A 27567-nucleotide genomic window follows, 5' to 3' on the forward strand; every position below is an offset into this window, starting at 1 on the left:
GTCTTTACCACCATGGGCCACTAAATGTGAATGCGGAAAGTCACTAGAGGTTGAAGGGTATCATTTACTAACATGAAAAATGGGTGGAGGCCCAGTTTGGTCTCACAATTCTGTTGTTTTGTGCTGGTCTGAATGCCTGAGCAGTCTACAATGCCAACATCAAATTGAACCAAAAGATAGATATACCACATCCAACAATAGAGCAGACATTGTCGTGTTTGACTCAAGATGTGGGGGAAATGTTGAGCTTGATGTGGCCCTTGCTCACCCCTGGAGCCAAGACATTCTGCAAAGTGCAGTAACTATGGATGGAGCTGCAGCAAGAAGGAGAGAAGACATCAAACATAGCAAATATTCTAAAGAGCAGTTGCATGGAGGGCACACTTCTACCCTTATTCCACTAGTTTTCGAGCACTTTGGTGGGTGGGGAGAAGAAGCATCAACGTTCCTCAATAAAATTTCCAAACTATACAAAGATGAAGAAGGAAGAAACAATCCCTTAGATTTTAAGACACATTGGAGAAGACGTTTGTCAGTACAACTTCAGTGTTGCAATGCCTCGGTGTTGGCTAGAAAGATGATCAGAGTAACATATGGACAGAGAGCTGGCCGGAGCCTAGATGTTGTTCAACTTTCAATTCAGTAAACTAAATTTTGGTTTGTAGGCTCCGTAGGGAAGCTTTTTAATGCTACTTGTTATTTGTGTAATTGTAATTGTAGTTGTGCACTTGTTGTTCATTAGCTGTTACTTTAGTTTCACTTGTATTAGCTTTGATGTATGAAATATGAAAATTTGACAGACAGACAAACAGACAGACAGACAGACAAACAGACAGACAGACAGACAAACAGACAAACAGACAGACAGACAGACAGACAGACAGACAAAGAGACAAACAGAGAGACAAAGAGACAAACAATCAGACAACCAGACAGACACATGACATGTACAGATGTAAAAATTATCTATTATTAAGCCATGACGTCATGGCAAATTTAATTAAAAATACTATATGTCTGGATGCAGTAGTTGTACAACCAGAGTATGAAACCCATTCTATACTGCTACTGACCTATGAACTCATACACTAGCACAACTGCACATCTCAGCCTGTAAACCTCACACTCATTAATTAATTAATCAATTTATTATTTATTAACTTTTCTCGTTTCCTAGCAAAGTAGGCAGTTGTATTGTATGTACAGCCAAAATAGTTTGTCTGAGCTTCACAGTATACAAACCTTATAAACCAATTTGAAAAGCTACCAGCGACGATGGCAGTACCAGATGCATCACATTCATTGCATATTGTCTAGTAGGAGTGAGTTCGCGTGTGACTACTGCTACTACCACTCGATGATTTCTGCTGCTTTTCTAGCATCGTTGGCGAACGCGCAGTTTCCACTGAATTCTGACTCGAAAGTGAACCGACACTGTGATGGAGTTGATTTGGTAGCGATTTTAGACGAGTCAATGATCGTGGATTGGCAGGCATCGACGACTTACTGTATGGCACTTGTTGAACTGATGGAAACCGCACTGATTTATCATCTAATCCATTCAACTCACAACCACTCTGATTCGGCAATCGAATCCCACTACTCGATGCAATTCGACCAAAACCGTCCTCTTGTACTGTAGCCATCCGCGGACTAATTTTCTGTACCTTCGTCTTCATAGATGGCGAAACCGGTTCTTCAGTGATCATGAAGTCAGTAGCAGCCTTAACTTTCGGCAACTGAAACATAGACTTCGGTTGTGAATCGACAGATCTCGATGTCGCCAACGAATCGACACACGAAAACGCATTAAATCCACAAACAGAGTGCGACGACAACGAAGGCAACGACAGGTTAGGAGTGGATGCAGAGTAAAGAGTGAGAGCCACATTGTTATGACCACTCCCTTCCTCTCCACCACCTCCATCCTCCTCACTATGAGACACAAAATGAAACGTATTCCCAGACTGTCGTACAAGCCCATCCGATCGACCAGCAACCACAGGACTATAAAAATCAGACAAAATCTTTCTCCCCTCGTGTCTCCTCCTCTCCTTACACAACATCTTTCTTGCCAAAACAGGCGACAAAACCAGTAAATCCTCCTTACTAAATTGCCCACTAGCTCTCGCCCACTCCTCGGCATTCATAAAGTTATCCAAATCTCGAATACTCGACACCGCCTTGCCTTCCGTCACCAGCACCAATGCACACTCAGTATGTCCCAACTTAGCCGCCTGCAGCAGAGGCGTCATACCCTGCAGGTTGCGCTTGTTCACATTCAGTCCGCGACTGTAGTACGTCGCAATAAGTATGCGAGCAATCTCCGCATTGCCAACCGACGAGCAGTGATAAAGAGGCGAATTGGCGTCGACATCCTCTTTAAACGGATCGGCACCGGCCTCGACTAGCATCCTCACCACATCGCACCGACCAAACAGAGCCGCATAAGTCATCGCCGTCCGTCCCAGTTCGTCCTGCACGTCGACGTCACACCCATGCTCAAGCAACACCCTCACAACTCCCTCCCTCTTCGCGTCGTCTTCGACATAACAAGCTCGCATAACGAGCGTCCGTCTCGACTCGTCGCGGACATTCACGTCGCCTCCTTCGCTCAACAATCGATGCAGCCGTTTCGCTGCGCCCTGCGCCATACAATCGAAGAGAGAGTCAGCATCAACCGCTCGCCTGCGGCCGCCCGGCGGCTGCAAAACGTGCTTTCTGCCTCGCATTTGCAAAAGTATTCGAGCGACTAGGGCAGCATGGAGGAGCGCTCGACGTCGGGTGGCGTTGCAAATGTGCAAATGTGATGTGCAAATATGATGTGCAAATATAATGTGCAAATGTGATGTGCAGACGTTGTGTGATGATAAGAGGGAAAGGGGCGTTTCTGGTGTGTGTGATTGTAGAGGTGATAAGAAGATCGGAGAATGCATTTCCGAAAGTGTTGCCTTTCTTCTCGATTTCTCACGTTTTGTCGTGCTTAAGCGGTTTCTCTCCTCTCGTGCAACGTTGAGCCCTCACCCTCAGTTGTATACACCCATGTGTATCTAGATAGATACACATGCCTGGATAAGCATACATTGGTACATAGACACACACACACACACACAGTGACACACACACACACAGTGACACACACACACACACACAGTGACACACACACACACACACACAGTGACACACACACACACACACGCACACACGGTTGGATTGATCGGGCGTGTATAAACAATTGTTGAGTGGACACCTGCTGCTTGTTGCAGTGTTGTAGAAACCGCTAACACGTGGCCGACGGCTTTCTGTTTAGTTTTCATCGGTGCGCATTTTGGTAATGATAGAAGTGATATTAGAATATACGGTTACTACCACAAGTCATAACATTGTGTTTATGTGTAAGCGAGAGTCATGACGGCAGGCGAAAAATGATACTGTACATTGTTGCTAGAACGACTTAATTAGATTAGGTAGAGAAAAAGGTAGCCACAGTTTGCCATGTGTACGCAACCAGATTGGGAATGTGATAGCTTTGTGTCAGACGTCCGCCTGTTGAGGTTGGTATGGACTGTCCTGGAATAGAGTTGGATGGGAGGTCGAGTGTGTTGGCACCCTCTTGATGTTCTGCACTGAAGCCGATCCATTAGCATGAGTTCGTCTGCTTGATGATGTCTCTTGCCTGATTTGTCGTTCTGGTATGTGCTCTGAACTTGTTGCATATGTTGTGCTTGATTGTGTGGGAGATTGATGACAGTGATGATTGAAATCTCTGAATGAGTCAGATTGTCGATTGATACTAGAACGAGGACGACTGGAGTGTGCATGAGGATTGAAGAATTCGATTCGTTTTGCTGCATTCATTGCTGTTCTTGATTGTCGTGAGCTTCTGTCCTCACCAGGTGGTGGTTGTCGATAACTCTTTTCTATGTCGAGGTGATGACCTCGTTCTATGTCAGTATGGTGAGTTCTTGGTGTCTGAGATGGACTAGCCGATTGTGAACTATGTTGTGATGAGTGAGATCCAGAAGAAAACTCACGTCTGTCAAGAGAATCCATTAGGGCATCTGGTCGCTGGGCTCGAGTCAACTGTAGATCTGAACCTGATTCCGATAAACCATCATTATGAGATGAGCCAAAAGAATACTGAGCCAATGCCATTCTTGACCTCTCAGATGCTGCAGGTAGTAAGTCCTGATGCAACTGCGAAAAGGAACCTTTGTGCTTCAATGGTGGTGGAGGACGAGATTGTGTAGAGATATCAGATTGACTCTGATGTTCGTGTGAGTTGCCTCTTCTGGGTGAGGAGCCTTTTGAGGTGTCAGACACTTTATTGGGTTCAGGGCTCAGTGACTTAAGAGAGTGTACAGATCCAGCTGCTCGTCTCTTATGTAAAGCTTCTAGTTTAGAGTTCTCATCCTGTAGTCGCTGTAACTCACTTTCCTGTGCTTGTCTCTGTTGTTCAAGCAGCAACTTTCTTCTCCTCTGTTCTGCAAGCCATTGCTGATGTTCTTCCTCCTCATGACTCTCCAGATCTTGTATTTGTTTCAGTCGAATTTCTCTTTGTCTGCGAAGTTCCTGAAGTTTCCTTTCTTGCTCCAGTGCCATTTCCTCTTCCTCTTTTAACTGATTCAGCACTGCTTGTCTTTCTAACTCACGTCGTTGTGCTTTCTCTTGCTGCATCTGTAACACCAACTGTTCCTGCTTAGCCAGTTCATTGTCTTCCTGCTGTTCTAGATTGGCTAGAAGTTCTTGCCTCTTCTCGCCAGACTCACCTCTAACACCTGATCTCAAGCTGGCCATAGCAACAGATTGGCCTAAAATTTCAGGATTTTGTCCATTACCAAGTTGTGTATCGATGCCTGCTGGGCGACGTGTCCTTTGATCTGGTGGTACCTCCATATTTGTTAGATTTTCATCAACATAATACATGTTGTGTTTCTGTACCATTGAAATATTTCCATTCCCTGCAACTGGCACCAATCCACTTCCCAAGCCATCTGGATGTTCAAGTGCTTGTCCTCTTCCATCTCTCGTTCCTTCCTCAGCTAAATTTTCTAGAAATGCCTTTTCTCGCTTTTGCCTTTCAAGATACTGACTATCAGCAACAATTCGTCGTCTCAATTCCTCCTCACTTCTGTGTCGTTCTAGCCGTTCCCTTTCCAGCCGTTGCCGTTCTCTGTCCTGAACTCCTTGTGTGCTCTGTGCAGCAAAAGCCTTTCTCCACTCCAGCTCTACTTTCCGCAATCGCTCGTGATCTTTATCTTCAGCTTGTTCCTTCACTTTAGGCACTGAGCTAACTGGAGTGTGCTTCGATGCTCCAATTGCCATAGGACTAGTGGCTGGCTCTGTAAGTGGCTCACTATGATGTCGATGAAGAGACGCAAAATGATCTCCTCGCTGCAATGATTGTCCATCTGATCCAACTTTGTTGTCAATTCTTCCTCTATCACTCTCCTGTCTTCCCAGCTGTTTAGCTTCATTCTCTTTCCTCAACAAATCCATCCTGGCCTTATGCTCTCTGTCCTTTTCTTGAATCATTTCATCAATCCTTGCTTCAGCAGCCGCATCATTTCTCATCCGAGCTCTTAATTTCTCAGCATTCTGTTGTGCTCGCTGCTGCTGTTGCTCGTACACCCACTTTACCAGTTGTGGTTTATTAGGAGAAATCTCTCCCATGCTGCGACGATTGTCCCATCGAGAAGGATGAAGATCTGCAGAAGGAGATGGTTCATCACTACGTCTTTGTTTTCTATACTTAACAGGGCTGACAAGATGAGCATCAGTTAGCTGCTGATCACCTACAACAACAACATGAAAACAATCTTTTCCATAAACACCTAGATGCCAACCTTGAGGTTTGGAAGTAAAAGCAGGATCTGCAATAGCAATGCCATGATGAAGAGCAGCCTGCTTTGCGATCTTCAGAGTCACAATTGGTCCAGTTTTCTTCATTATCTGAGCAGCTCTACACAAAAACAATCATCAAATGTGATAACGTTGAACATGCCACATGTGACATACTCCTCTTGTGTGACATCTAATAAGCTGCAATCATCCACTTGCAAAAGTTGATCACCAGCTTGCAGTCGACCATCCTGCACAACGGTACAAACAACTCTTAGCCAACCACATCACCGTAAACAACATGCTGATCACCTACTTTGTCAGCCTTCCCTCCTCTCACAATTGACTTGACATAAATGCCCCAGTTTACATCTCCACAGTTCTGCATCAATCAGTTGTTATTCACAATTCCACACGATTAGAACAGAACACACCAACCGACCTTTCCACCAATAATACTAACACCCAGTCCACCATCTCCCTTCAGCAACGTCATCTCAACAACTTCAAGCTCTCCAGCCACATGACACTTCACTGGACCATCCACCTGTTCATCACCTGTCTGCCTCTTCCTGCTTGCCACAGCATAATCAGCAGGCCGAGATTCCAATGACGATTGCATAGAGTTCTAAATTCAAAGCAACAGAGAGGAAACCTAGAAACTATAAACAAGTCAGTGTACGACAAGTGATGAGCTCACCACAGCAGTAGGAGGAGGCTTGCCTCCTTCTGTAAATGTGGGGCTTCCAACTGCAGTCTGTCTTGCTTGTCCTACTTAAAGAAACTTTCAATTAAGTTTTATATCAATTTAAATATAAAATTCTGATAAAATCAAAGTATGTGACAAATGTACATGTACAATAAATAGATATAAAATATACTTACAAACTTTTGAATAAAATGGCAATTACAAAGTACAAAAATAAGAATTAATTAAACTTTTAATATTTCATCATTTTATTACATCTAGTTACACAAATGTTCATGCTTAGTAAGAGCAATTGAAAACAAAAATTAAAGCACCACAGTACATGTACTCTAAAAGATTAATATATATATTACTAATATACATAACTGATCTAGATTCCAATTTACCTGACTTCCATGAAGCCCAGCTGCTAGAGGTTGAGTAGACTGTCAATTTGCAACAACCTTGACATAAGGAAATGCTCATTACTTCATGATCCCTTAAGATAGTTAAACAAAGACACAGACAAAGATAGGATGGCTAAATGAGATGAGTAGACAGACATTAGATAGCTGAAACATGCCAGTATTTACCAGATAAAACAGCATAGAGACATCCATCCCCATCACATCAATATGCAGCTTGTGTAACCACAATAAATAAACAGAAACCCACCATGTTTGATTAAAGGATCAAGAAACTCTGTGATACCAGCCGGCACTCCAGTTACTGTATCACATGAGTAGCCTTCTTGTGGTATCACCAAACGAGTTGCCAGGTTGGTGTCCTCCTCTAGGCTCACCTCTCGGCCTTCACTTCTTGTCAACTCGTCGACTGTACTCTCAGCAATGCTTGCCACACTGGCAATCAGTTTAGGGTACATTGGAGCCTCATTGAATGCTGAATGATAGAGATGAAGTATTGTTCGTAGCTGCAGAGAGTTGAGCTTAACGAAGGTGGAGGCAATAGAAGTGACATCTTCAGGTGAGCTCTTGGAAGAGGCAAGAAGCCTACATGCCTGAGAATAATGAATAATCACAGAGTGTTTGCTGTTAATTAATTAATCAATACTGTTTATTTAGTAAAAAATCATTGTTATTTAGAAGGTTGTTAGACCCAACAGGAAACAGACTGATTGACCTACATGATAAGGCCACATACCAAAAGAATGAAGATTTGCCACACTACAGAATGAATAGTAACAATTGTTTTAATGGTCGTTGCATTTGATGTCTAGACAGACATTTAGTTTGAGCATAAAATGTGATTGCATCCAACCGTTTGGCTTGGAAATGTGTGGCAAGATCATGATACCTCGTGCTTATATAGGGTCTGAACAACAGCCCAATTTGCAAGAACTAATTGATGAATGAATGAGACATGACACCTGATCTGGAGATCTCCTAAAGGCAATGCATTCAAGTGTGTCTGCAGGTGTGGGAATGGTTAGAAACAATGAGGTGTACAGAAATGAAATCCTCATTCACTGTCCGCTCTTCGATTTACTCTACATCCTCGTTTCCTCCATACCTTCCCCTCCCTCTCCTATAGTTTCATCTATAGTTTGCCTTTCTTGCCTTTTGGTTTGAGTGTACAATGACACACAAGCTCTTGCCTTATGTGTGGGAATGGAAGTTAGCCCATCTTGGTGTTGAGTAATTACCAAAGTCAAAACCACCCATACTGCTGTCATGGATTCTCCTATGACTGATGGGTCAATGAGTGTGCAAACAGCATACAAATACAATGGATTCTCACACTATATAAATGACACATGCATGCCTATGTTGTGAAAGGCACATTTCAAAGGAACACTCCAGGTACCATTTTTACAAGCACATTCAGAGCGATAATCAAGCAGAATAGTTTGGAATCATACATCATAGATAATCATGTCAGAAAGAACATTTCAGGTGACATGTTCCACGGGTAATTTCACTGAGTGTCAGCACATACTTCAAGCATGACTCCAAGCATGACTCAGGCAGCTGTATTCGGTGTAGGAAAATAATCAACAAATTTAATGATAATTAACACCGACTAAGTATACACAAATTGACAATTTATGAATGACCTTATGAACAAACTTAATAAGCGGAAGTCTAAGAGCAAATGCAAGGACAACAGTTACAGTAAACCTTCACACATCAGACCCCATTTGGGCAAGAATAGACAAAGAATAGTGGTTGGATAAGTAAAAAGAATGAATAAATGAAGCGTCGGAGTTTCAACCATACCTCAAAGTTCCAGTTGGCTTTTGAAGTCCAAGTATGTAACATGATAAAAAAACATGTACAATGCGCTAGTGATAAAATGATTGCAAGAAGACCTAATACGTGTACTATATCTAAACTACAATCAACAAACTAAAAATAAAATTTTGCAAGCCTTGGTATCTTTGTCACCATCACTGCAGGTTATCACTGCAGGTTATCACTGCAGGTTATCACTGCACATTATCACTGCAGGTTATCTGTAGCAATCGTTTCACAAGTAACTTTTCACAGTAGAAGAAGCAAGATGAAGACGAATTTATAAAAAAATTAGAGAAAAGTTAGAAAAAAAGAGATTGCACATACACTTAGACTAATGTACTTAAAACTGCAAATATGTCTGAATGTAACCAAACTATACTTTCGCTAAGTTTCAGGCTGGTCCAACACCATTCAAGCATGTTTGGCTGTATTCATTCATTATAGCTCTGATGTGTATGTAGCTCCTGTGTTGTGTTGTTGACATAGCAACATGCATCATTGGAACAATCTAAACATGCTTTACCAACAATGGTCTAAGGCCAGTATTACTATCCCCATGCATTTCACAAATCGGTAAATATAGAAATCAGTGTACAAGTTAACATTTAAACATAATTTTACGATTGACTCTTGAGGTAACATTTTAGTGGCTAACTGTATGATAAGAAACTAGCAACTAATTCAGAGGTGAAGCATTACATGGTAGAAACTTATGGCCTACAACTTCCAACTAAACTTTTTGAAGTAAATTGCACTGGCAAACACTTTTTGAAGCAAAATAATTAATAAAAATAAAATATTTACACTATTTTTAACAGTCAGACAAGATGTGCTCACCTGCATGACTCTTGCCATGTGAGATTCAGCTGCAAGCTCTAAGCCTTGCCTTTTCGCCCAGTTTCGAATTCGTTCCAACCGCCGACTCAATCGCTCGCCCCACACACAACAGCACAGACCCAATCGTGGCTCTTGCACCAGCTTGTTGAACAGCCAGGCATTAATGTAATGAAAAGCATGCGAGAAGAGTTGAATAATGAGTGTAGTATTCACATGGCAACAGCGCAAGAAAGCCATCATCGTCGACAATGTTGAAATCAATGATGATAAACTCGGCTGCCCTTGATCGCTCCGAGCTTGCCATGAAGGTATGATCCACACAGCAACATCATTTTGTAGTCGAGTAACAACCACGTCACTCGTTTGATCGTCGCTGTTACCACGTTGACTCTCAACTTCAAGAAACGAGGTAATACACGTGCATAGCTCTTGCTGCATCATCTCAACAAGCTGATAGAAAGCAGTCTTGATGACACCTTCAAGCTCAAGTGTAACTGTAACAGCCGGATCAGCGAGAGTTTCATCCATACGAAGAAAGTTAAGAAACTCTGATGAATTAGCCAACCAAAAGCATAAATCTCCAAAACTACCAGTCGACTCCTACACAATGAACGTCTACTTAGAGCCTGGTCACACTGTGTCTGCGTCTGCGTCTGTGTTTAGTGAGGTCACACTAAAAGTTTCCGCCAAAAACGAAAACGCAGGCGTGTTTGAAGACGCACAAGCATCTGAAGCAGGTTTCTCTCGTCTCTGGTTTTCTCTTGTTCATTGCCGTTGTCTACGCCTGTCATATTTCAATAACAGTAAGCATGACCCTCATCTATAAACTGCCGCTAACGATAGCCTAATTCATTTGCCAATTTACTAATAGCAGATGTCATCAACAGGAAAACAATAGCGTCTTCTTCCACTTCTGTTGCTGTCGTATGTTCTTTGTTCTTTTGTGCGGTCGACTGAAGCAGAGAGACGTTTGATTGAGGTTTGGGGTAAAGTTTTAGTCTCGTTGGATGGCCGAATGGGGAGTATTAAAGTTGAAGACGATTACAAACGTGTGCGCATAGTGGCCGAAAATTCCCGGCGTTTCAATGGACACAAACGCAATGCAAAAGCAGTCTGACCAGGCTCTTAAACTACGTTGCATACCACACAAATCACTCAATTAATAATACCTGAACTTTTCGAGACATCAGAGTGACCGCTTTGCTCACAAGCTTCACCACTGAACGAGTGGTTCCTCCTGCTGCATTTACAGCCGCATGATACACAGATGACGCACGATATTTGACACACAAGTAGAGAACAAATGCTGGTGCAAGCTTGAATTGTGCAGCAGCCCCATTGCATCGTCTCACAACAGCACTGAGGATAGAATCTTCGTGTTCATCACCAAATGCCAACTGAGCTGGAAGCTCCATCGACGTATCATCAACAGATGCAAAGACCGAATCTGAACCAGTTGATACAACTGACTGCATCGTCTGCTGCTTCCTTTTGTTCACAACTGGAGGTGGATGAAATCCGTTTGACGAGATTTTGTGTGAAGTTGTTTGTGTAAATTGAGTGGCGACATGAGACGCTGCAGCTGCTAATTTCTTAGTGTTGCCATGGCCACCAGAACTGACATGCCCGTAACGCCCACCTGAAAGCTAATAAACTCACACTTAGTTTACAATACAAACACAGACACACACAGACACACAGAGACACACAAGCACACACAAACAGACAGACAGACAGACACACACACACACACACTTACAACTAAATTATATAAAATTGATATTAATTACTTACCCTTCTTGCATCAATGCCACTCGTGAGGATCCTCTCACTGCTAGTTCTACGAGTGACTGCATTCCTGCTTGCCTTCGGTAACGTACTTGCAACAGTCAAAGGCACATCCACCGTCGATTGAACTTCTCGCTTTTCCACAGATTTGTCATTACGAGTGGCACCAATTGGCTCAATATTTGAAAACGTGGAGTGAAAATGACTTGGAGGGACTCCAAAATCAGATACAATCTCATCGCGAGCCAAGTCTTCGCCAGTCGAAAACAAATGTCTCTTTGCTCTCTCACTTTGTGTTCTTGCTTTCTGTTGAGGTAAAACGCCATTTGACTGAATGATAGCGCTAGACAAGAGTTGACGAGACGGAGCTGCCGTTGTTGGTCGTTTTGTCATTCGTGGGTCAACGTAGAGGAATGTGTGAGTGCCACCAAAGCGAATCATGCATCGATTCTGTAGGAGCGTCGTCTCTGTGACGCGTTCGTTGTTGATGAATGTTTGCGCTTGTGGCGAGAGAGGAGTGAGAGTGACAAAGCCAGACATGTTGGCAAGCTTACAATGACGCGGCTCGATGTCAGGAAACGGTAACAACATCTCGGAGAGATTGACTGCCGGGCTGCCGGTCGCTGAACGAGCCTTCTCGGAGCCAATTTGAGTGACGTTTGGTTGGAGACGAAACTTGGTGGCATCCGGTGTCATGTGACCCTCAGTGGTTACCTTAAGATGAAAATACAACTTATAAATTATAACAAGATTAATAAATTAATTATTAATTTATTTATAAATTAATTAATTTATTATTTATTTCCTTATTTACTAATTATTTACTAACTAATTAATTATTCTTTTTTATCTATTAAGCTATGAGCGTAAAAGGACACCAAAATAAGTGGTGGACTGCTTCGCGAGAAGCTTACTCTAAACGGGCTGAACTGACTTCCGGTCTGTCTGTCCGTATGTCGTTATGTACCTATGTTTGTTTGTTTGTACCTATATTTGTTTGTAAGCGTGTGTCACACTCACAGAGTTTGTTGAGCCAATCAGCAGTCGTTTTGGGACGCAAAAAATAGGTGACGTAGCAATAGCTCATCGGCGTGAATCACTCTCGAGAATTTGTTGAGCCAATCAGCAGTCCTTTGGGCAGCAACAATAGGTGACATAACAATCCCGCGCATTATGACAGAAAAGCCGAGATGTCATATCCATAGTAAAAACGTTAATTAATATGGTCAAACTGTCATCAAACTGAGAAGCACAGATTAAAGTTCAGGGCTAGAGTTGTACGCGTCTGTTACTTTTTTTTTAACAGAAGAATCGCAAAACAAACGAATCCATCGTTCTTCAAGAAGCCAAGCGAAGGTCCAATGGGGCCATGCATGCACCGTTGCGCATGACCAACAGTGTCATCCGTGATCTTCAAGAGAGCAATATGTTTTAGCTGCAAGTAATACTGATGATAAATGATCGGCGTCTTGCAAGGAAGATTCAAAGGAAACGCTAACGCTGCTTTCTTGTGAATCCGGTCACTACATGCATGTTGCTTTACAGTATTTCCCATGCATGTAGCTATAGCATACGTACGAGATCAATCTCTAGCTATATACAACGAATTATCATCGGAATGAAAGATGCTAGCAACGTACGGCTCAATGAAAGCATGATAATTGCGTCCACCTCAATAGTTAACTGCAACAGTGCCACAGAATTGAGAAATAATGTGGATAACAAGCCCACTCCATGCAAGAGTTATGCAGCTGTCATGCATGTGCATGTGCCGAATTCGAAGCATTGTGGGACATTGATGATATTTAGTTAATTATCTTTAATCATATCGACGCATTCCTGTGTTTCAAAGAATTTTATGTTCTAGCAACAAGCTAATGAGTAATTAATAATAATGACAACAAATAGACACAAATTAATAAAATTTACAGCGTTCTAGCCACAATTTTTTGCCAACGGTCGTTATGACATCATTAAATATAATGACATCATCAAATGTTTGATGTTGACATATTTGGTAATAACATCATAAAATTACCTTATCTGTTCCCTACTTGTATTAGAGTCAGATGCACATGTATATTAGTAGGAGTAGATAACCTATGTTCCACAGATGAGACAAAATATGATAGACATAAACCACAATTTTAAAAACAAGTGCAACTAACAAAACGTCAGAAGACTCTATGTATGTCTTGAAGTTATTGCATGATCAGTAGACTATTCAATATAATTGCCGCTCAGATCTTGTTGAAAAAGCTCATAGAACATAACCTTGTTAGACATAACATAGACAGACAGACAGATAATACAGCAGATTATTACAATGACAAGTTGACTTAATAAAACTGGACTATTAAGAACTGACCTAAAAGAGTAAGGGTGTACAGTACAATACATGAGATTGAATATAAACAGCAATTAGTAGAACACCTGCTGCAACCACAGTCTCATTAGCACTTCTTTGTGTGAAAGGTCACCAGGAATTCAGTCAACTAAATACCAACAAGGAGACCATGCACTCTCTAAGATTACCAGATGACATGAGAATATGTATTGTTCTGTAGCAACTTTGGGACCATCAAGACCACTAACGTCTTTAGCTAGATCCCTGATCCCACACTATAAGCATGCTAAGGCTTTCCAATTTTGTTCCCAACCGTCAATAGTTGCTGTTTCCCTCTCCCCAAACGTCCCTTCCTTGTCCCAACCGTCATTTTGACAGTACTGGCGAGAACACTGATTTACAGTGATATTCACAATAAACACACACACACACACACACACACACACACACACACACACACACACACACACACACACACACACACACACACACACACACACACACACACACACACACACACACACACACACACACACACACACACACACACACACACACACACACACACACACACACACACACACACACACACACACACACACACACACACACACACACACACACACACACACACACACACACACACACACACACACACACACACACACACACACACACACACACACACACACACACACACACACACACACACACACACACACACACACACACACACACACACACACACACACACACACACACACACACACACACACACACACACACACACACACACACACACACACACACACACACACACACACACACACACACACACACACACACACACACACACACACACACACACACACACACACACACACACACACACACACACACACACACACACACACACACACACACACACACACACACACACACACACACACACACACACACACACACACACACACACACACACACACACACACACACACACACACACACACACACACACACACACACACACACACACACACACACACACACACACACACACACACACACACACACACACACACACACACACACACACACACACACACACACACACACACACACACACACACACACACACACACACACACACACACACACACACACACACACACACACACACACACACACACACACACACACACACACACACACACACACACACACACACACACACCACACAAGAACATTAATTTAGGAAAAGTCAAAACCAAATTGGCATTTGGCAAGGTTAGCTGGCATACTGGTACCAGGCTCCTTCTTTGTATTGAAGGGATGCATCTCACAATACACGGAGGGATGCATCTCACAATACACTAGACTATTGTATCGGAGGGATGCATCTCACAATACATTAGACTACTGTAGTGGCCGAATGCGTTTTTAAAATATATATAAATATAAATTAATATAAATTATTAAAATATACAAGTGTCCCACCTTAACCAAATACGGCAATTCCTTATCCACTGATCCTTCGTTAGTTTCACATTCGTGTCTCAATTCGTCTCCAAACTCGCCGTACGATGCAACAACTCCAACCGCATGCGGAACAAACGGACGTTTCCGAAGATGAAACGACGGCTCACTCTTTGTCGACGCCCATTCCCGTTTGATCTTCAGTGGTTGTTCGTCACTCTGTATCACACGCTCTGGTCCCGACCTCCACGTTCTCTTTAATCCAGTCACTGACATCGACGTCAACACAAGACAATATTGTCTCGCATTTTGCTTGCCTAGTCCGAACTTATCAACAGCTTCTCTAACGACGACGTCCGCCGTGTCCCGTTGAGCGACCAGAAGCGTTTTGTATGGTATCTCCGGACGTAGCGTTTCGGCATACACGCGCATGAGATCGCCGCTATTCTCGCCGTCCTTTTTACAAATTTCGAGCTTCTTCTCGAACTTCTGTTGACGTCTACGTCGCATCACGGCTTCCGGGTTAGAAATGCTTCTCGTCAGAGTCGACTCCGGTAGCTCATCATATAAAGCCTCAGCTGCAGAGCTTTGGGTTCCAGTAGAAAGAACAACCGTTGTGTCGTCGACGGACATTACGGGTGGCCGGGAAATCTTTCCTCCTTCTTTGTTCTCTCTCCTCTCTTTGTCTTTCCTGCTCCAACGTCTCTTAAGTTTCAAGCTGCCTGATTTCTCGACGTTCATGTCACGAACGCCCGAACTGTTCAATATGCCAGAAATTCCTTCGGAAACATCGCGTTTTAACAGGAAACGTCCCTCGAGGTCCTCCTTGTGCCAGTTTAGTTGGATAAGTAAAGGTTTCTCATTTGGTTTCAATCGACGTTCATCTAGGGAAGGATAAATGGTAACATGTAGGATGTCCCAATATAATACATTGTAACGTGTATTATTTCGATGACAATATCAACAGGTTGACAGATACAAACAGATGAAACTAAAAATAATCTCATTACAATTGCTAGATGTCTGGACATACCTATGCAGTGCGGTTGTATGCTCACACACACACACACACACACACACACACACACACACACACACGCACAGACACACACACACACACACACACACACACACACACACACACACACACACACACACATGCACACACACACACACACACACACACACATGCACACACACACACGTAAGCATGCGTGCACACACACACACACACACGTGCACATGAACACACACACACACACACACACACACACACACACGCACACACTCACATACTCTCTCTCTCTCTCACACACACACACACACACACACACACAGTGACACGCAACACACACACACACACACACACACACACACACACACACACACACACACACACACACACACACAAGTGAGGTAGTTCTGCACTTGTGGGTAAGAGGGCATGGAGCCAAAGACTAACATCAATTCATATTTCTGAAGTTACCACTTGCATACACAGTACATACATACATACAACTACAATTGCATACTTCACTGTTAAATAACATTACTGCCTCTGTATGATTACACATTTGATGACAAACGACCATATCCTACAGTACAACCAATCACCACCCACCGCCAGTTCATAACAAGGTAGGCGTGGCCTCGCGCTCCCTCCCCGGAAGCCCCACAACAAAATCTCCACCAACCGACTCTCCAGCTCGCTCCACAAACCAACCGAAACCACAAAAACACACGCACCTCCATTCGGAAACACCTCGAAGAGCGAAAAGACGGTCGCCGTCAGCATCTTCAAGTCAGGCCGAAACCTCTCAATGAGCGCGCTGATCACCTGCTGCGTTGTGGCCGAGCTCGCCACGCGTACACACTTGGTAGACACTCGGTGGCTTGCGTCTTGAAAAAAGAAGCGCATGACGCCATGGAACTCCAAGTCCTGTTGATAAACGCGCAGCAGGAGGTGAGATATGATGAAAAGTGAGAGGGGACGGTGGGAAAATGAGATACAGAGGAAGGTAGAGACGAGACGACGCGCTTACCTCGCTTGGATCGCTCATTGCGAACATGTCGAGGCGGCTGGCGTTCCATTCTGCGATCACCTTCTTGAGGCGGGCTCGTTCTGATTCTTTGGTTGGTCGGCGGGATTGTGGCATGTCGATGCGAGCGATAACGCGCGCCACGTGGAGATTGTCCAATCGGAGGGTGAGATGTGACGATTTCGCGCGCTCGACGGCGTTGATACGGAACAGATTAGTGACAGAGAACACACGAGATGTAGAACAACCAAAACATCTAGCGCGCGCGCACTAGCAGACCCACCACTAAGATAGCAGATTAAGTTTCGTGGAAATGCGCAGACTCGCTGCGCACGTGACAAACATTCATTAACAAATTAAATAAATAAATAATTAATTAAAGAACCACAAATTAAATGTTTTATATTTAATTATATAATTTTATTGATAATTGATTAATATTAATATATAATTTATTGATAATTGATTAATATTAATATATAATTTTTTATTAACATTTTTCTGTCAATTAATCTTAGTAGTTGATATTTATATTGCAAAAGTATTCAGTGTATGTCAATATATCGTAATAATTGTAAGTACAAAATAACTGATAGTCACTGTGTATAGTCACAACATAAACAGAAAAGCCATTCACTTACTGATCACGAGTTGCATAGATGTCTAGATGGACAGACAAACAGACAGACAAATTTTTTTAGATGATTAAACAAACAATGTAGTTGTTGCTGTCGTTGTGTGTGTGTGTGTGTGTGTGTGTGTGTGTGTGTGTGTGTGTGTGCACGTATGTTAGGAGCTGCCAGATACTGGTCATGCCCCCAGCTTGTGTGTAACCTGCGAGAAACAAACACAGTAATGTTTCAAACTTAAATTTCACAATCAATAACAATTCTTGTGTTCCAGCACAAAATATTCCCAACACAATAATTACATATCAGCAGTGATCACATATATGTGTATAAGTCATAACCTCTTTCTAAAAATAAGTGTCACTCTTACATAATTGATATTAAATTTTCATAGCAGTGACTATACTTATGAGTCATAACCTGTTAATTAATATCAATAAAATTTCAAAAATTAACTGTTGGTCTTGCAAAATTTTATTTGAACAAATGACACTGTTCATCTTGAAACTCGAGCTGCCTTAGAAACCTAAAATATTAATATCAATATTATACCCAGAAACCACGACGATTGCATTAGTGCTTGACTTGCCTTCTGATCATCACGTTGAATGGCAGATTACCACAGTAACAGACATACACGTTCTTTTGGTCGGATGAAGGAAAGAAGTCTTCAAGCATTTGCTTGGAGATACGACCCGTTAGGCCCGTCCATTCTCTCGATGGTTTGGACAACGTGTGACAAACTTCGAACCTGAAAATGCAGAGACACTTAGTTCATTGTTTTCTACTGTATGTGTGTATCTCAGTCAATCAATGTGTGTGTGTGTGTTTGTTTGTTTTTGTTTGTTTGTCCATATACTTTACACCGGGAAAATGCACAGACACTTAGCTCATTGTCTTCTACTGTATGTGTGTATTTTAGTTGCTCAGTGTGTTTGTCTGTCTGTCTGTTGTTTGTGCATACACTTCAAACCTGAAAATGCAGACACTGAGTCCATTGTTTTCTACTGTATGTGTGTATCTTAGTCAATCAATGTGTGTCTGTCTGTTTGTTTGTCCATACTCCTGTCCGTCGTCTGTCCATGTTCCTTCAGAAGCACCACGTTCGAAATCAACCGAGTCAGTAACACTTCCTAGTTTGTCACAACCCGCATAGCACACTGGAGCAAGATTGTAGTGTTTCAGAAGTTGTTTGACTGTGTGTCCGTACGTCTGTCTGTGCATCTATCTATGCATCTGTCTGTGTGTCTGTCGTGCATCTTTATGTGTGTCTGTCTATGTGTCTGTGTGTGTGTGTGTGTGTGTGTGTGTGTGTGTGTGTGTGTGTGTGTGTCTGTGTATGTGTGTCCGTCTGTGTGTCTATCTGTGTGTCTGTGTGTCCATCTGTGTATCCGTCTGTGCATCTGTCTGTGTATCTGTATGTGTGTCCGTCTGTGCATCTGTCTATGTGTCTATCTGCGTCGGTGCATCTGTCTGTGTGTCTGTCTATGAGTCTGTCTGTATGCCAGTGTGTGTGTGTGTGTGTGTGTGTGTGTGTGTGTGTGTGTGTGTGTGTGTGTGTGTGTGTGTGTGTGTGTGTGTGTGTGTGTGTTTGTAAACACAATATCTCTTGAATGGCTTAAGGCATAATATATCAACATAAAACTTTCAAACATGATCTTGCCAATGATGAGTTCAAAACAGGCACTCAAAGTCGACAAATTACTTAATAAATTAATTAATATTTACGATTGCCACACACATTGCGGGATCCAGTCATGAGTGGCTTTTAGTATTTTAGTTATAGTGGATGGGAAGCAGGTCAGTGTGGTCACTCATCACATCAATGTCTGTGGCTTGTCACCAAATAAATTACAAAAGAGGAAGGCAAGGTTAATAATGGAGATGACAAGATGCAGCTGGAGGTCAGAAGAGGTGTCATACACTGACAGTGATACACTCAATGCAATCAGTGAGCTACAGAATGGCCGTGAGAAAAAACTCAAAAAATCCAATACACAGCAGGTACGCCAATATTGACTTCGATGTCTCACATGCATCCTTTATGTTCAATAACAGGTAATCAGTTGAGAGGGTTGAGTGTATCTGTGGCTTCATTCTGGTGTGTCTAATTGCTGTTGGCATGCATAGTGGATTGTATTGTAATGGATTATTGGATATGATGTGCCTCCAGTGGCCTGTATTGTCTGTCATTGTGGTATGACATACTTGGGCATGCTTGTGTATACTGCCTGGAGGGCTTAATTGACTTGAGGCCAGAAAAGTTATAGCTTAATTGATATGAGTTTGTATACTTGATATGCAGTGCATGCAAGTTTTCCTTGACTGTCTATCTACTTGTTACGTTGACTTGAGAAGAGATGAGATTGTTGATGGTGTCTCCGGTCTCTTTCCTATATTTTCATGTTTCTGTTTGTCTGTGTGTCCATCTGTATGTCTGTCTGTCCGTCTGTGTCTGGCTCGCTGTCCATCTGTCTGTTTGTCTGTCTGCCTGTCTGTCCATCTGCCTGCCTGTCTGTCTATCTGCCTGCTTGTCTGTCTGTCTGTTTGTCCGTCCGTCTCTGCCTGTGTCTGTCTGTTTGTCAGTCTGTCCATCTGTCTGTCTGTCTGTCTGTCTGTCTGTCCATCTGTCCATCTGTCTATCTGTCTGTCTGTCTGCCTCTCCGTATGTCTGTCTGTCCGTCTGTCTATGTGATTTGAACATTGCATTGAACTTACCCGCCATTTGATGACGACTGTAAGGCATCTAACTCTTCCGCCCACATTATGTCTTCAACAGTCTTGTTTGCACATAGCAGCTTCACTTGTCTATGCAAGACAAAATAATAAGCACTCCCACACACCTACACCTACCCACCCACTCATTCACCCAAGGCACCCACCCCACCACACACACACACACACACACACACACACACACACACACACACACACACACACACACACACACACACACACACACAACCTGATTGCCACGTCACTCTGTTCTCTATCTACTGACTCTCTCTTATCTAAAAACTCCCGAATCAACTTTGCCATTGGAGTAAACCCTATAGAACAATTAATACAAAACTTACAATTCAGTAAAGTTATCACATACAGAACTCACCACTACCAGCTCCAATAAGACATAACGTTGACACGGCAGTGAGGCAAGCCGCATTAAAAGTTCCATCATGGCTACTAATGTCAATTGTACTTCCTGTTAAGCAAATGTAACTATGAATTGACGTATGTATGTACATGTAGAAAATTGATGAACAGCAAGACAGACTGTCAAGCAGGGAAACAAACTGACGAAGACAGGCAAAACACAAACAAACAATTTGACAACAAACAGACAGACAAACGGACAGATGGACAAACAGACAAAGTGAGACAGACAGACAAACGATAGACAGACACAGAGACAGACAGATGAACAGGCAGGCAGACACACAGATGGACATACCGACAGATGGACAGACAAACAGACAGACAGACAAAAAGACAGAAAGACAAACAAACAGACAGACAGACAGACAGACAGATGGACAAACAGACATACAGACAGACAAAGTGAGACAGACAGGCAGACGATGGACAAACAGACAGACGGGTAGATGAACAGACACAGAGACAGATAGATGGACAGACAGACAGACAGACAGACAAACAGATGGACAGACAGACAGACAGATGGACAGACAGACAGACAGACAGAGGGGAGCTTTTTAATGCTAATTGTTATTTGTGTAATTGTAATTGTAGTTGTGACACTTGTTGTTCATTAGCTGTTACTTTAGTTTCACCTGTATTAGCTTTAATGTATAAAAATATATGAAAATTTGACAGACAGATGGACAGACAGACAGACAGATGGACAGACAGACAGAGAGATGGACAGACAGACAGACAGATGGACAGACAGACAGACAGACAGACAAATGGATGGACAGAAGGGTGAATAACAGATAGACAGACAGACAGACAGACAGATGGATGGATGGCCAGATAGACAAACAAATAAACTACAAAAATAAACAAACAAACAAACAAAACCATAGATGAACCAACCGTATACAAATCATAATGTGCAAATCATTCCCTCCTACAGTACATGTACCTAGTTCAAGTTTCCCAATATGTTGTGTAAGAGATCCCAATGGATATATCTTTATCATCAATAAGATTGTGCGTCCTTGTTCAAAGCCGCTGTCTCCTTGGAAGTTAGCAACTGGAGTGTACGGCCGACTCACTTCAAAACCTAACATGACTTTGATTATTAACCGTGAATTGTGATGTGTGTGTGTGTGTGTGTGTGTGTGTGTGTGTGTGTGTGTGTGTGTGTGTGTGTGTGTGTGTCTCCGTCCATCTGTCTGTGTGTCTGTCTGTCTATGCATATGTCTGTCTGTCTATGTGTCAGTCTGTTGTCTGTGTGTATGTATGTCTGGGTGGGTGCCGGACATTTAGTCGCCAAAATTTAGTCACCGGGCATTTAGTCGCGGAAGTTTAGTCGCCAGTACACTTAGTCGTGAGTACACTTAGTCGCCGTACAATTAGTCGCCACAAGAGCATGGTCGCCAAATGCATATTACGTTGAGTGACGGTTGTATTCGCATTGACTTTACGTTGCAGAAGTTGATAATTACATTTATATGGACAACCAGAAGGCAGCACGAAAACACTGCGATTAGTTAATTAATTAGTTAAGATGTGAAACATTTGTCATCACATCAAGGAACACCAATAAGATGAGGGTATCAATCACTCAAGGGGTACAAATGTCTACATAGCTGTTGCTCCAGTCATTGTCATGATAATGGCGGCAATTTTATGCTCAATGCAAAAATGCTCCTAGCCGTTGCCTTCGTTCCTGTGCAGCACATTGATGCCTACTACAATGATGCTGATCAAGGGACTGAGACTGGAGCAGCAGCGCCGTGATGCAGTCATCGAGGGAATGGTCACCGGCAACCTTCCACCTCAGCCGTGTCGGGCAACTGTTGCACACAACCAGTGCATCGAGACAATTTTGTGCCGATTTCCCACTGATACCAGCCTTCAGTATCTCCGAGGAATCGCACATAATCTGAGCTTTTAATTGACTATACTATGACTATAATTGACTATGTTCTATGCAAATTAAAAGGTGCTATGAGCGGAAGCCATTAATTAACGCGATCACGTCAACGAAAAGAACAGATGGTAATAAGCACCTGACGACTACTAAAAAAGTAATTGCATGCGACTAATAAGTGTACTGGCGACTAAACTTCCACGACTAAGTGTACTCACGACTAAGTGTACTGGCGACTAAACTTCCGTGACTAAATGCCCGGTGACTAAATTTCGGTGACTAAATGTCCTAGACCCGTCTGGGTGTATGTGTGTCTGTCTGTGTGTCTGTCTGTCTATGTGTCTGTCTGTCTATGTGTCTGTCTGTTTGTCTGTGTGTATGTCTGTCTGTGTGTATGTCTGTCTGTGTGTATGTCTGTCTGGGTGTATGTCTGTCTGTCTGTGCGTCTGTCTGTCTGCCTATGTGTCTGTCTGTCTATGTGTCCGTCTGTGTGTATGTCTGTCTGTGTGTCTGTCTGTCTGTCTATGTGTCTGTCTGTCTATGTGTCTGTCTGTTTGTCTGTGTGTATGTCTGTCTGTCTGTGTGTCTGTCTGTCTGTCTATGTGTCTGTCTGTTTGTCTGTGTGTATGTATGTCTGTCTGGGTGTATGTCTGTCTGTCTGCGCATCTGTCTGTCTATGCATATGTCTGTCTGTTTGTCTGTCCGTGTCATCAATCTAATTTTCATCCAAATATTTACCTTCCACGGTGTGCCTAATGTAGACATGATGCCCCACAGGGACTGACACATACATTAATGCTGGATATTCCACCAGCAACAGCTTCGTGTCATGTGTGACTTTCTTCACGTCCCTCACCTTGCATTCATAGTATTTCATCTCTAAACCACGCCCACATATGACATTACAAACCACGCCTACTTGTACCCACCAAAAATACCGAATTTCTTCTTCTGAGTGAATGTCACATCAAGTGGAATATCCTTATGAACAACAGGCCAATGAACTGGTTCCTGCTTGGTGAAGCAGACATCACACCATTTATCAACAAAGTTCACTAATCACAGCACAGCTGATCAATAATGTGCTACCTGCAGTCGAATGGCACACACACACACACACACACACACACACACACACACACACACACACACACACACACACACACACACACACAGTATCCAACCTGCTAGTCCAGTGACTGCAGCATATAAATCTAACCCACAAACCAACAATATCATCAGCATCACCACTCATATCATCTCAAGTCTTCCTCACCACCCAACACTTCATACACAATCTCTCCAAGAGACACCGTAATAGTCATCCTCACACCCTTCTCCACTCGTACAACCACATCACCGTGATCCAATTTCTACACAAACATAAACCACAAACATTGAGGAAAAATGCAATAGAAAGTTGCCACAACTGAAACCTTGTAATTGGTCTGAAGAGTAAAGATAACATTGACATCTGTTTGATCCCAATTGTAGCTATACAAACACATCATGAATAGAACAATTTAATGTGATTGTCTAAAATATTATTATATTATATACTAATGCATATATATTATTTATATATTTATTTATATATGTATTTATAATGCATATATATTATTTTATATATTTATTTATATATTTATTTATATATCTACATATAATGCATATATATTATTTTATATATTTATTTATATATGTATTTATATATCTACATATAATAAACATATAAAGTAGATAATCCACGTAGACTAGCCAGTCAACCAGTCACACTAACTGCCCAAAAATTAAGAAAAAAATAAAAAATAAAAATAAAAATTATATATTTATTTTTATATTTACATTTTTATACTAGTAATTGAACCTGTATTTACACCGTCACTTCCACAGCTATGAGCCTTCAAAGTCCTGAACACCACGTACAGTAGGGCTAATTGTCGCAAAGAGCTACGAATATACACGCTATTTTCTTTCTAGACGCGCTACCTGTAAAATCTTTAAAATCCTACATAGTGAATGCTGTTTCACATGACCACAAAATCCCTAGATAGTCTGTAGTCGTAAGTAAAGTCATCGTATACGAGACATAAAATCTCTCATGGTTACGTAATGTTAGATTCCCGTATAAATGTCGTAAAAGCAAAAAACTATTGATTTCAGGTCAGCAGTTGTAGACAGGTGAGTTCTGTTGTTAATTTCCTACAAGTCCTAGCAATCGCAAACATGAATTCCACTGTTCAGGTAAGAAAACTCTCTCATGAAAGTGTCGCGCGTACGATTAGCTGTTCGTTCATTGTCTCTGGTTACGACATAAAGGAATTAATGGTTCGTGATTGGGCCACACAAAGGAGGCATGGCACATTCCTGTAGCGTGACAGACATAGTCACATAGTCCCCAGACCAGACGTCAGTTCAGCCCTATAAGTTTAGAGTACACTACTCGCCAAGTCTCATGACTTACAAAGTCCCTTTCTTAGAGGCTCATAGCTGAATTAATTATATATATATATACACTTATTTTTACATTAATTATATATATTTATATATTTATTTTATATTAATTATACATGTATATATTTATATATTTATTTTATATTAATTATACATATATATATATATATATATATATATTTATGTTCATATTACTTATATATATTTATATACTTATGTTTATGGTCAGGTCAGCTCACACCTTGAAAGTTATCAAGACCATTGCAAGACGATTAACTTTCACAATAACTTGACTTTTAGTCAGACAGTAGATCACTTACACCAACAACTATCTTGCACTACAAAGCTTAGCTAAGATGATTTTGTTTAGGTTATCCTTAGATCCTTACATAGTAAAAATGCTGTTATTTCTTCCTCCTTTGCTATATAAAGCAAGGAGTTGTAATAAATATAAATACGTATTTGTATATATATTATATTATATATTACTGCATATATATTATTTTATATATACTTTAGCATTGTGCATAACTGACTGTAGTTGAGGTATTGTTTGCTCTTCTGTATCGGCCATGCGAGCCTTGTGGAACAAGGTGGGCACTGATTGCCTTCGTTTCAGTTTATGGTGAGCTGTTTGAGTCTTTTTTCCACGATTCAAAACTGGAGAGCCGGGACAGCTGGTGCGTGTCGTCTCGAAGATGGGAGAATCAACTTCAAGTCCTGTGGATGACAAGATAAACGACTGAGAGAAAGTCAAGGAAATTTAATTGATAAGTGACACTTTAAAGTCACTTAAAATCAATTAGTTATTTTAGTTAAGAGACAAGTAGACACAGACAGGCAGACAGGGCGACCTTTTTGAGACTGGGATTGCCGGTGACTCCTCAAAATGGATTACAAGATGTGATTGCAGAAAAGACCTGGATTCTGAGGGATACCATCTCATGACGTGTAAGACAGGAGGAGGTCCTGTCAGGACCCATAATACCATTGTAGGTGTTTGGTCTGAATGTTTGAGCCAGTTACACATAAACCACAAGAAAGAGCCCAGAGAAAGGTACTGTGGTTGCGAGAATCGACCTGACATAGCGATCATGGATCCAGTAACCGACACAGACGTCAAACTAGATGTGTCTTTGGCCCACCCATGGTGTGCTGATATCTTGTCAAGAGCAGCCCGAGAAGACGGGGCAGCAGTGGTAAGAAGGGAAGAGAGGAAAGTCGAGAAATACCAGTTGAAGGTCCTGCCGGGTGGATTATGCTTCAACTTCGTGCCTCTAGTTATGGAACACTTCGGTCGTTGGGGGAGACAAGCACAATCATTCCTGTCTCAATTATCTCAACTAAGTACAAACATCGACCTTGGTAACAGTGACCAAGATTTCAAGTGCTACTGGAGAAGAAGATTTGCTGTAGCTCTCCAAAGGTGCAACGCAAAGGTTCTCATCCAGAAGATAAACCGCTCACGAAGCAAAGAAAATGACATTAGTGACATATATAGTGTCCAATTGTATGCAACCTAAGTTGATAATTTTTTAGAGACCCGTGTGGGTCTAATTGATATATAACAGACTTTTCGTATCTATAGCTTGTAATAGTTCATATGTATGAAATATAAAGATTTGACAGACAGACAGACAGGCAGGCAGGCAGGCAGGCAGACACACAGACAGACAGACAGACACAGACACACAGACAGACACACACATAGACAGACACATAAGCAAACAAACACACAGACAGACAAACATGCAGACAGACAAACATGCAGACGGACAAACATGCAGACAGACAAACATACAAATGGACAAAGACAGACAAACAAACACACAAGCAGACAAACACAAAGACAGACAAACACATAAACAGACAAACACATAAACAGACACACACACAGACAGACAAATGTACAGACAGACAGACACAGGCAGGCAGACAGACAGACAGACACAGGCAGGCAGACAGACAGACAGACACAGGCAGACAGACAAACACATGGACAAACAGACAACAGACAGACAGACAGACAGACAGACACATAGACATACAAACACACAGACAGACAAATACAAACAACTGTCAACACATACATCTAACCCCTCTCCCGAATTCAATCCAAAATCAAACCAGCATCTCACAAATCACACACACACACAC

At 42.0% G+C, this 27567-nt stretch overlaps 3 protein-coding genes across 4 annotated transcripts in view; all 3 read right to left on the reverse strand.

Moving 5' to 3' along the window:
• Window positions 1-1119: 1119 nt before the first annotated feature.
• Window positions 1120-2778, reverse strand: LOC134186282 (protein TANC1-like). Its single transcript, XM_062654205.1, has one exon. The coding sequence runs from the start codon at window positions 2730-2732 to the stop codon at window positions 1314-1316; it is 1419 nt and encodes a 472-aa protein (XP_062510189.1). The 5' UTR covers window positions 2733-2778; the 3' UTR covers window positions 1120-1313.
• A 544-nt stretch (window positions 2779-3322) lies between these two features.
• LOC134186281 (uncharacterized) lies at window positions 3323-17498 on the reverse strand. 2 transcript variants are annotated; one of them, XM_062654204.1, is made up of 14 exons: window positions 17275-17498; window positions 16979-17171; window positions 15254-16116; window positions 11416-12123; window positions 10791-11267; window positions 9622-10221; window positions 7205-7547; window positions 6937-6993; window positions 6542-6612; window positions 6284-6469; window positions 6158-6223; window positions 6019-6092; window positions 5847-5962; window positions 3323-5795 (listed from the first exon to the last, which is right to left on the reverse strand). In XM_062654204.1, the coding sequence occupies exons 1-14, from the start codon at window positions 17386-17388 to the stop codon at window positions 3535-3537; spliced, it is 6129 nt and encodes a 2042-aa protein (XP_062510188.1). In that variant the 5' UTR covers window positions 17389-17498; the 3' UTR covers window positions 3323-3534. The 2 variants fall into 2 exon arrangements, with proteins under 2 accessions (XP_062510188.1, XP_062510187.1); XM_062654203.1 differs by having other exon boundaries at window positions 6542-6615.
• A 626-nt stretch (window positions 17499-18124) lies between these two features.
• The window catches only part of LOC134186969 (cytochrome b5 reductase 4-like), a 15788-nt gene continuing 6345 nt past the window's right edge, over window positions 18125-27567 (reverse strand). The window contains exons 6-17 of the mRNA XM_062655074.1: window positions 25947-26130; window positions 24396-24453; window positions 24236-24332; window positions 24144-24173; window positions 23898-24014; window positions 23698-23838; window positions 22006-22146; window positions 21010-21102; window positions 20866-20950; window positions 20619-20708; window positions 18490-18651; window positions 18125-18426 (exon numbers count right to left, since the gene is read on the reverse strand). Coding sequence (XP_062511058.1) covers window positions 18375-18426; window positions 18490-18651; window positions 20619-20708; window positions 20866-20950; window positions 21010-21102; window positions 22006-22146; window positions 23698-23838; window positions 23898-24014; window positions 24144-24173; window positions 24236-24332; window positions 24396-24453; window positions 25947-26130 — 1250 coding nt within the window. The 3' untranslated portion in view covers window positions 18125-18374. The remainder of the gene's footprint in view (window positions 18427-18489; window positions 18652-20618; window positions 20709-20865; window positions 20951-21009; window positions 21103-22005; window positions 22147-23697; window positions 23839-23897; window positions 24015-24143; window positions 24174-24235; window positions 24333-24395; window positions 24454-25946; window positions 26131-27567) is intronic.

Source organism: Corticium candelabrum, chromosome 11 (assembly GCF_963422355.1).
Source record: "Corticium candelabrum chromosome 11, ooCorCand1.1, whole genome shotgun sequence".
Classification (NCBI taxonomy): Eukaryota; Metazoa; Porifera; class Homoscleromorpha; order Homosclerophorida; family Plakinidae; genus Corticium; species Corticium candelabrum.

Excerpts from the sequence above, each read along its gene's own strand:
- LOC134186282 (XM_062654205.1), bottom strand. The coding sequence starts at position 2,732 with ATGCGAGGCAGAAAGCACGTTTTGCAGCCGCCGGGCGGCCGCAGGCGA.
- LOC134186281 (XM_062654203.1), bottom strand. The coding sequence starts at position 17,388 with ATGCCACAATCCCGCCGACCAACCAAAGAATCAGAACGAGCCCGCCTC. Across the intron at positions 17,172-17,274 it reads CAATGAGCGATCCAAGCGAG|GACTTGGAGTTCCATGGCGT; the intron begins GTAAGCGCGTCG and ends GTTTATCAACAG. Across the intron at positions 6,616-6,936 it reads CTGGGCTTCATGGAAGTCAG|TAGGACAAGCAAGACAGACT; the intron begins GTAAATTGGAAT and ends AGTTTCTTTAAG.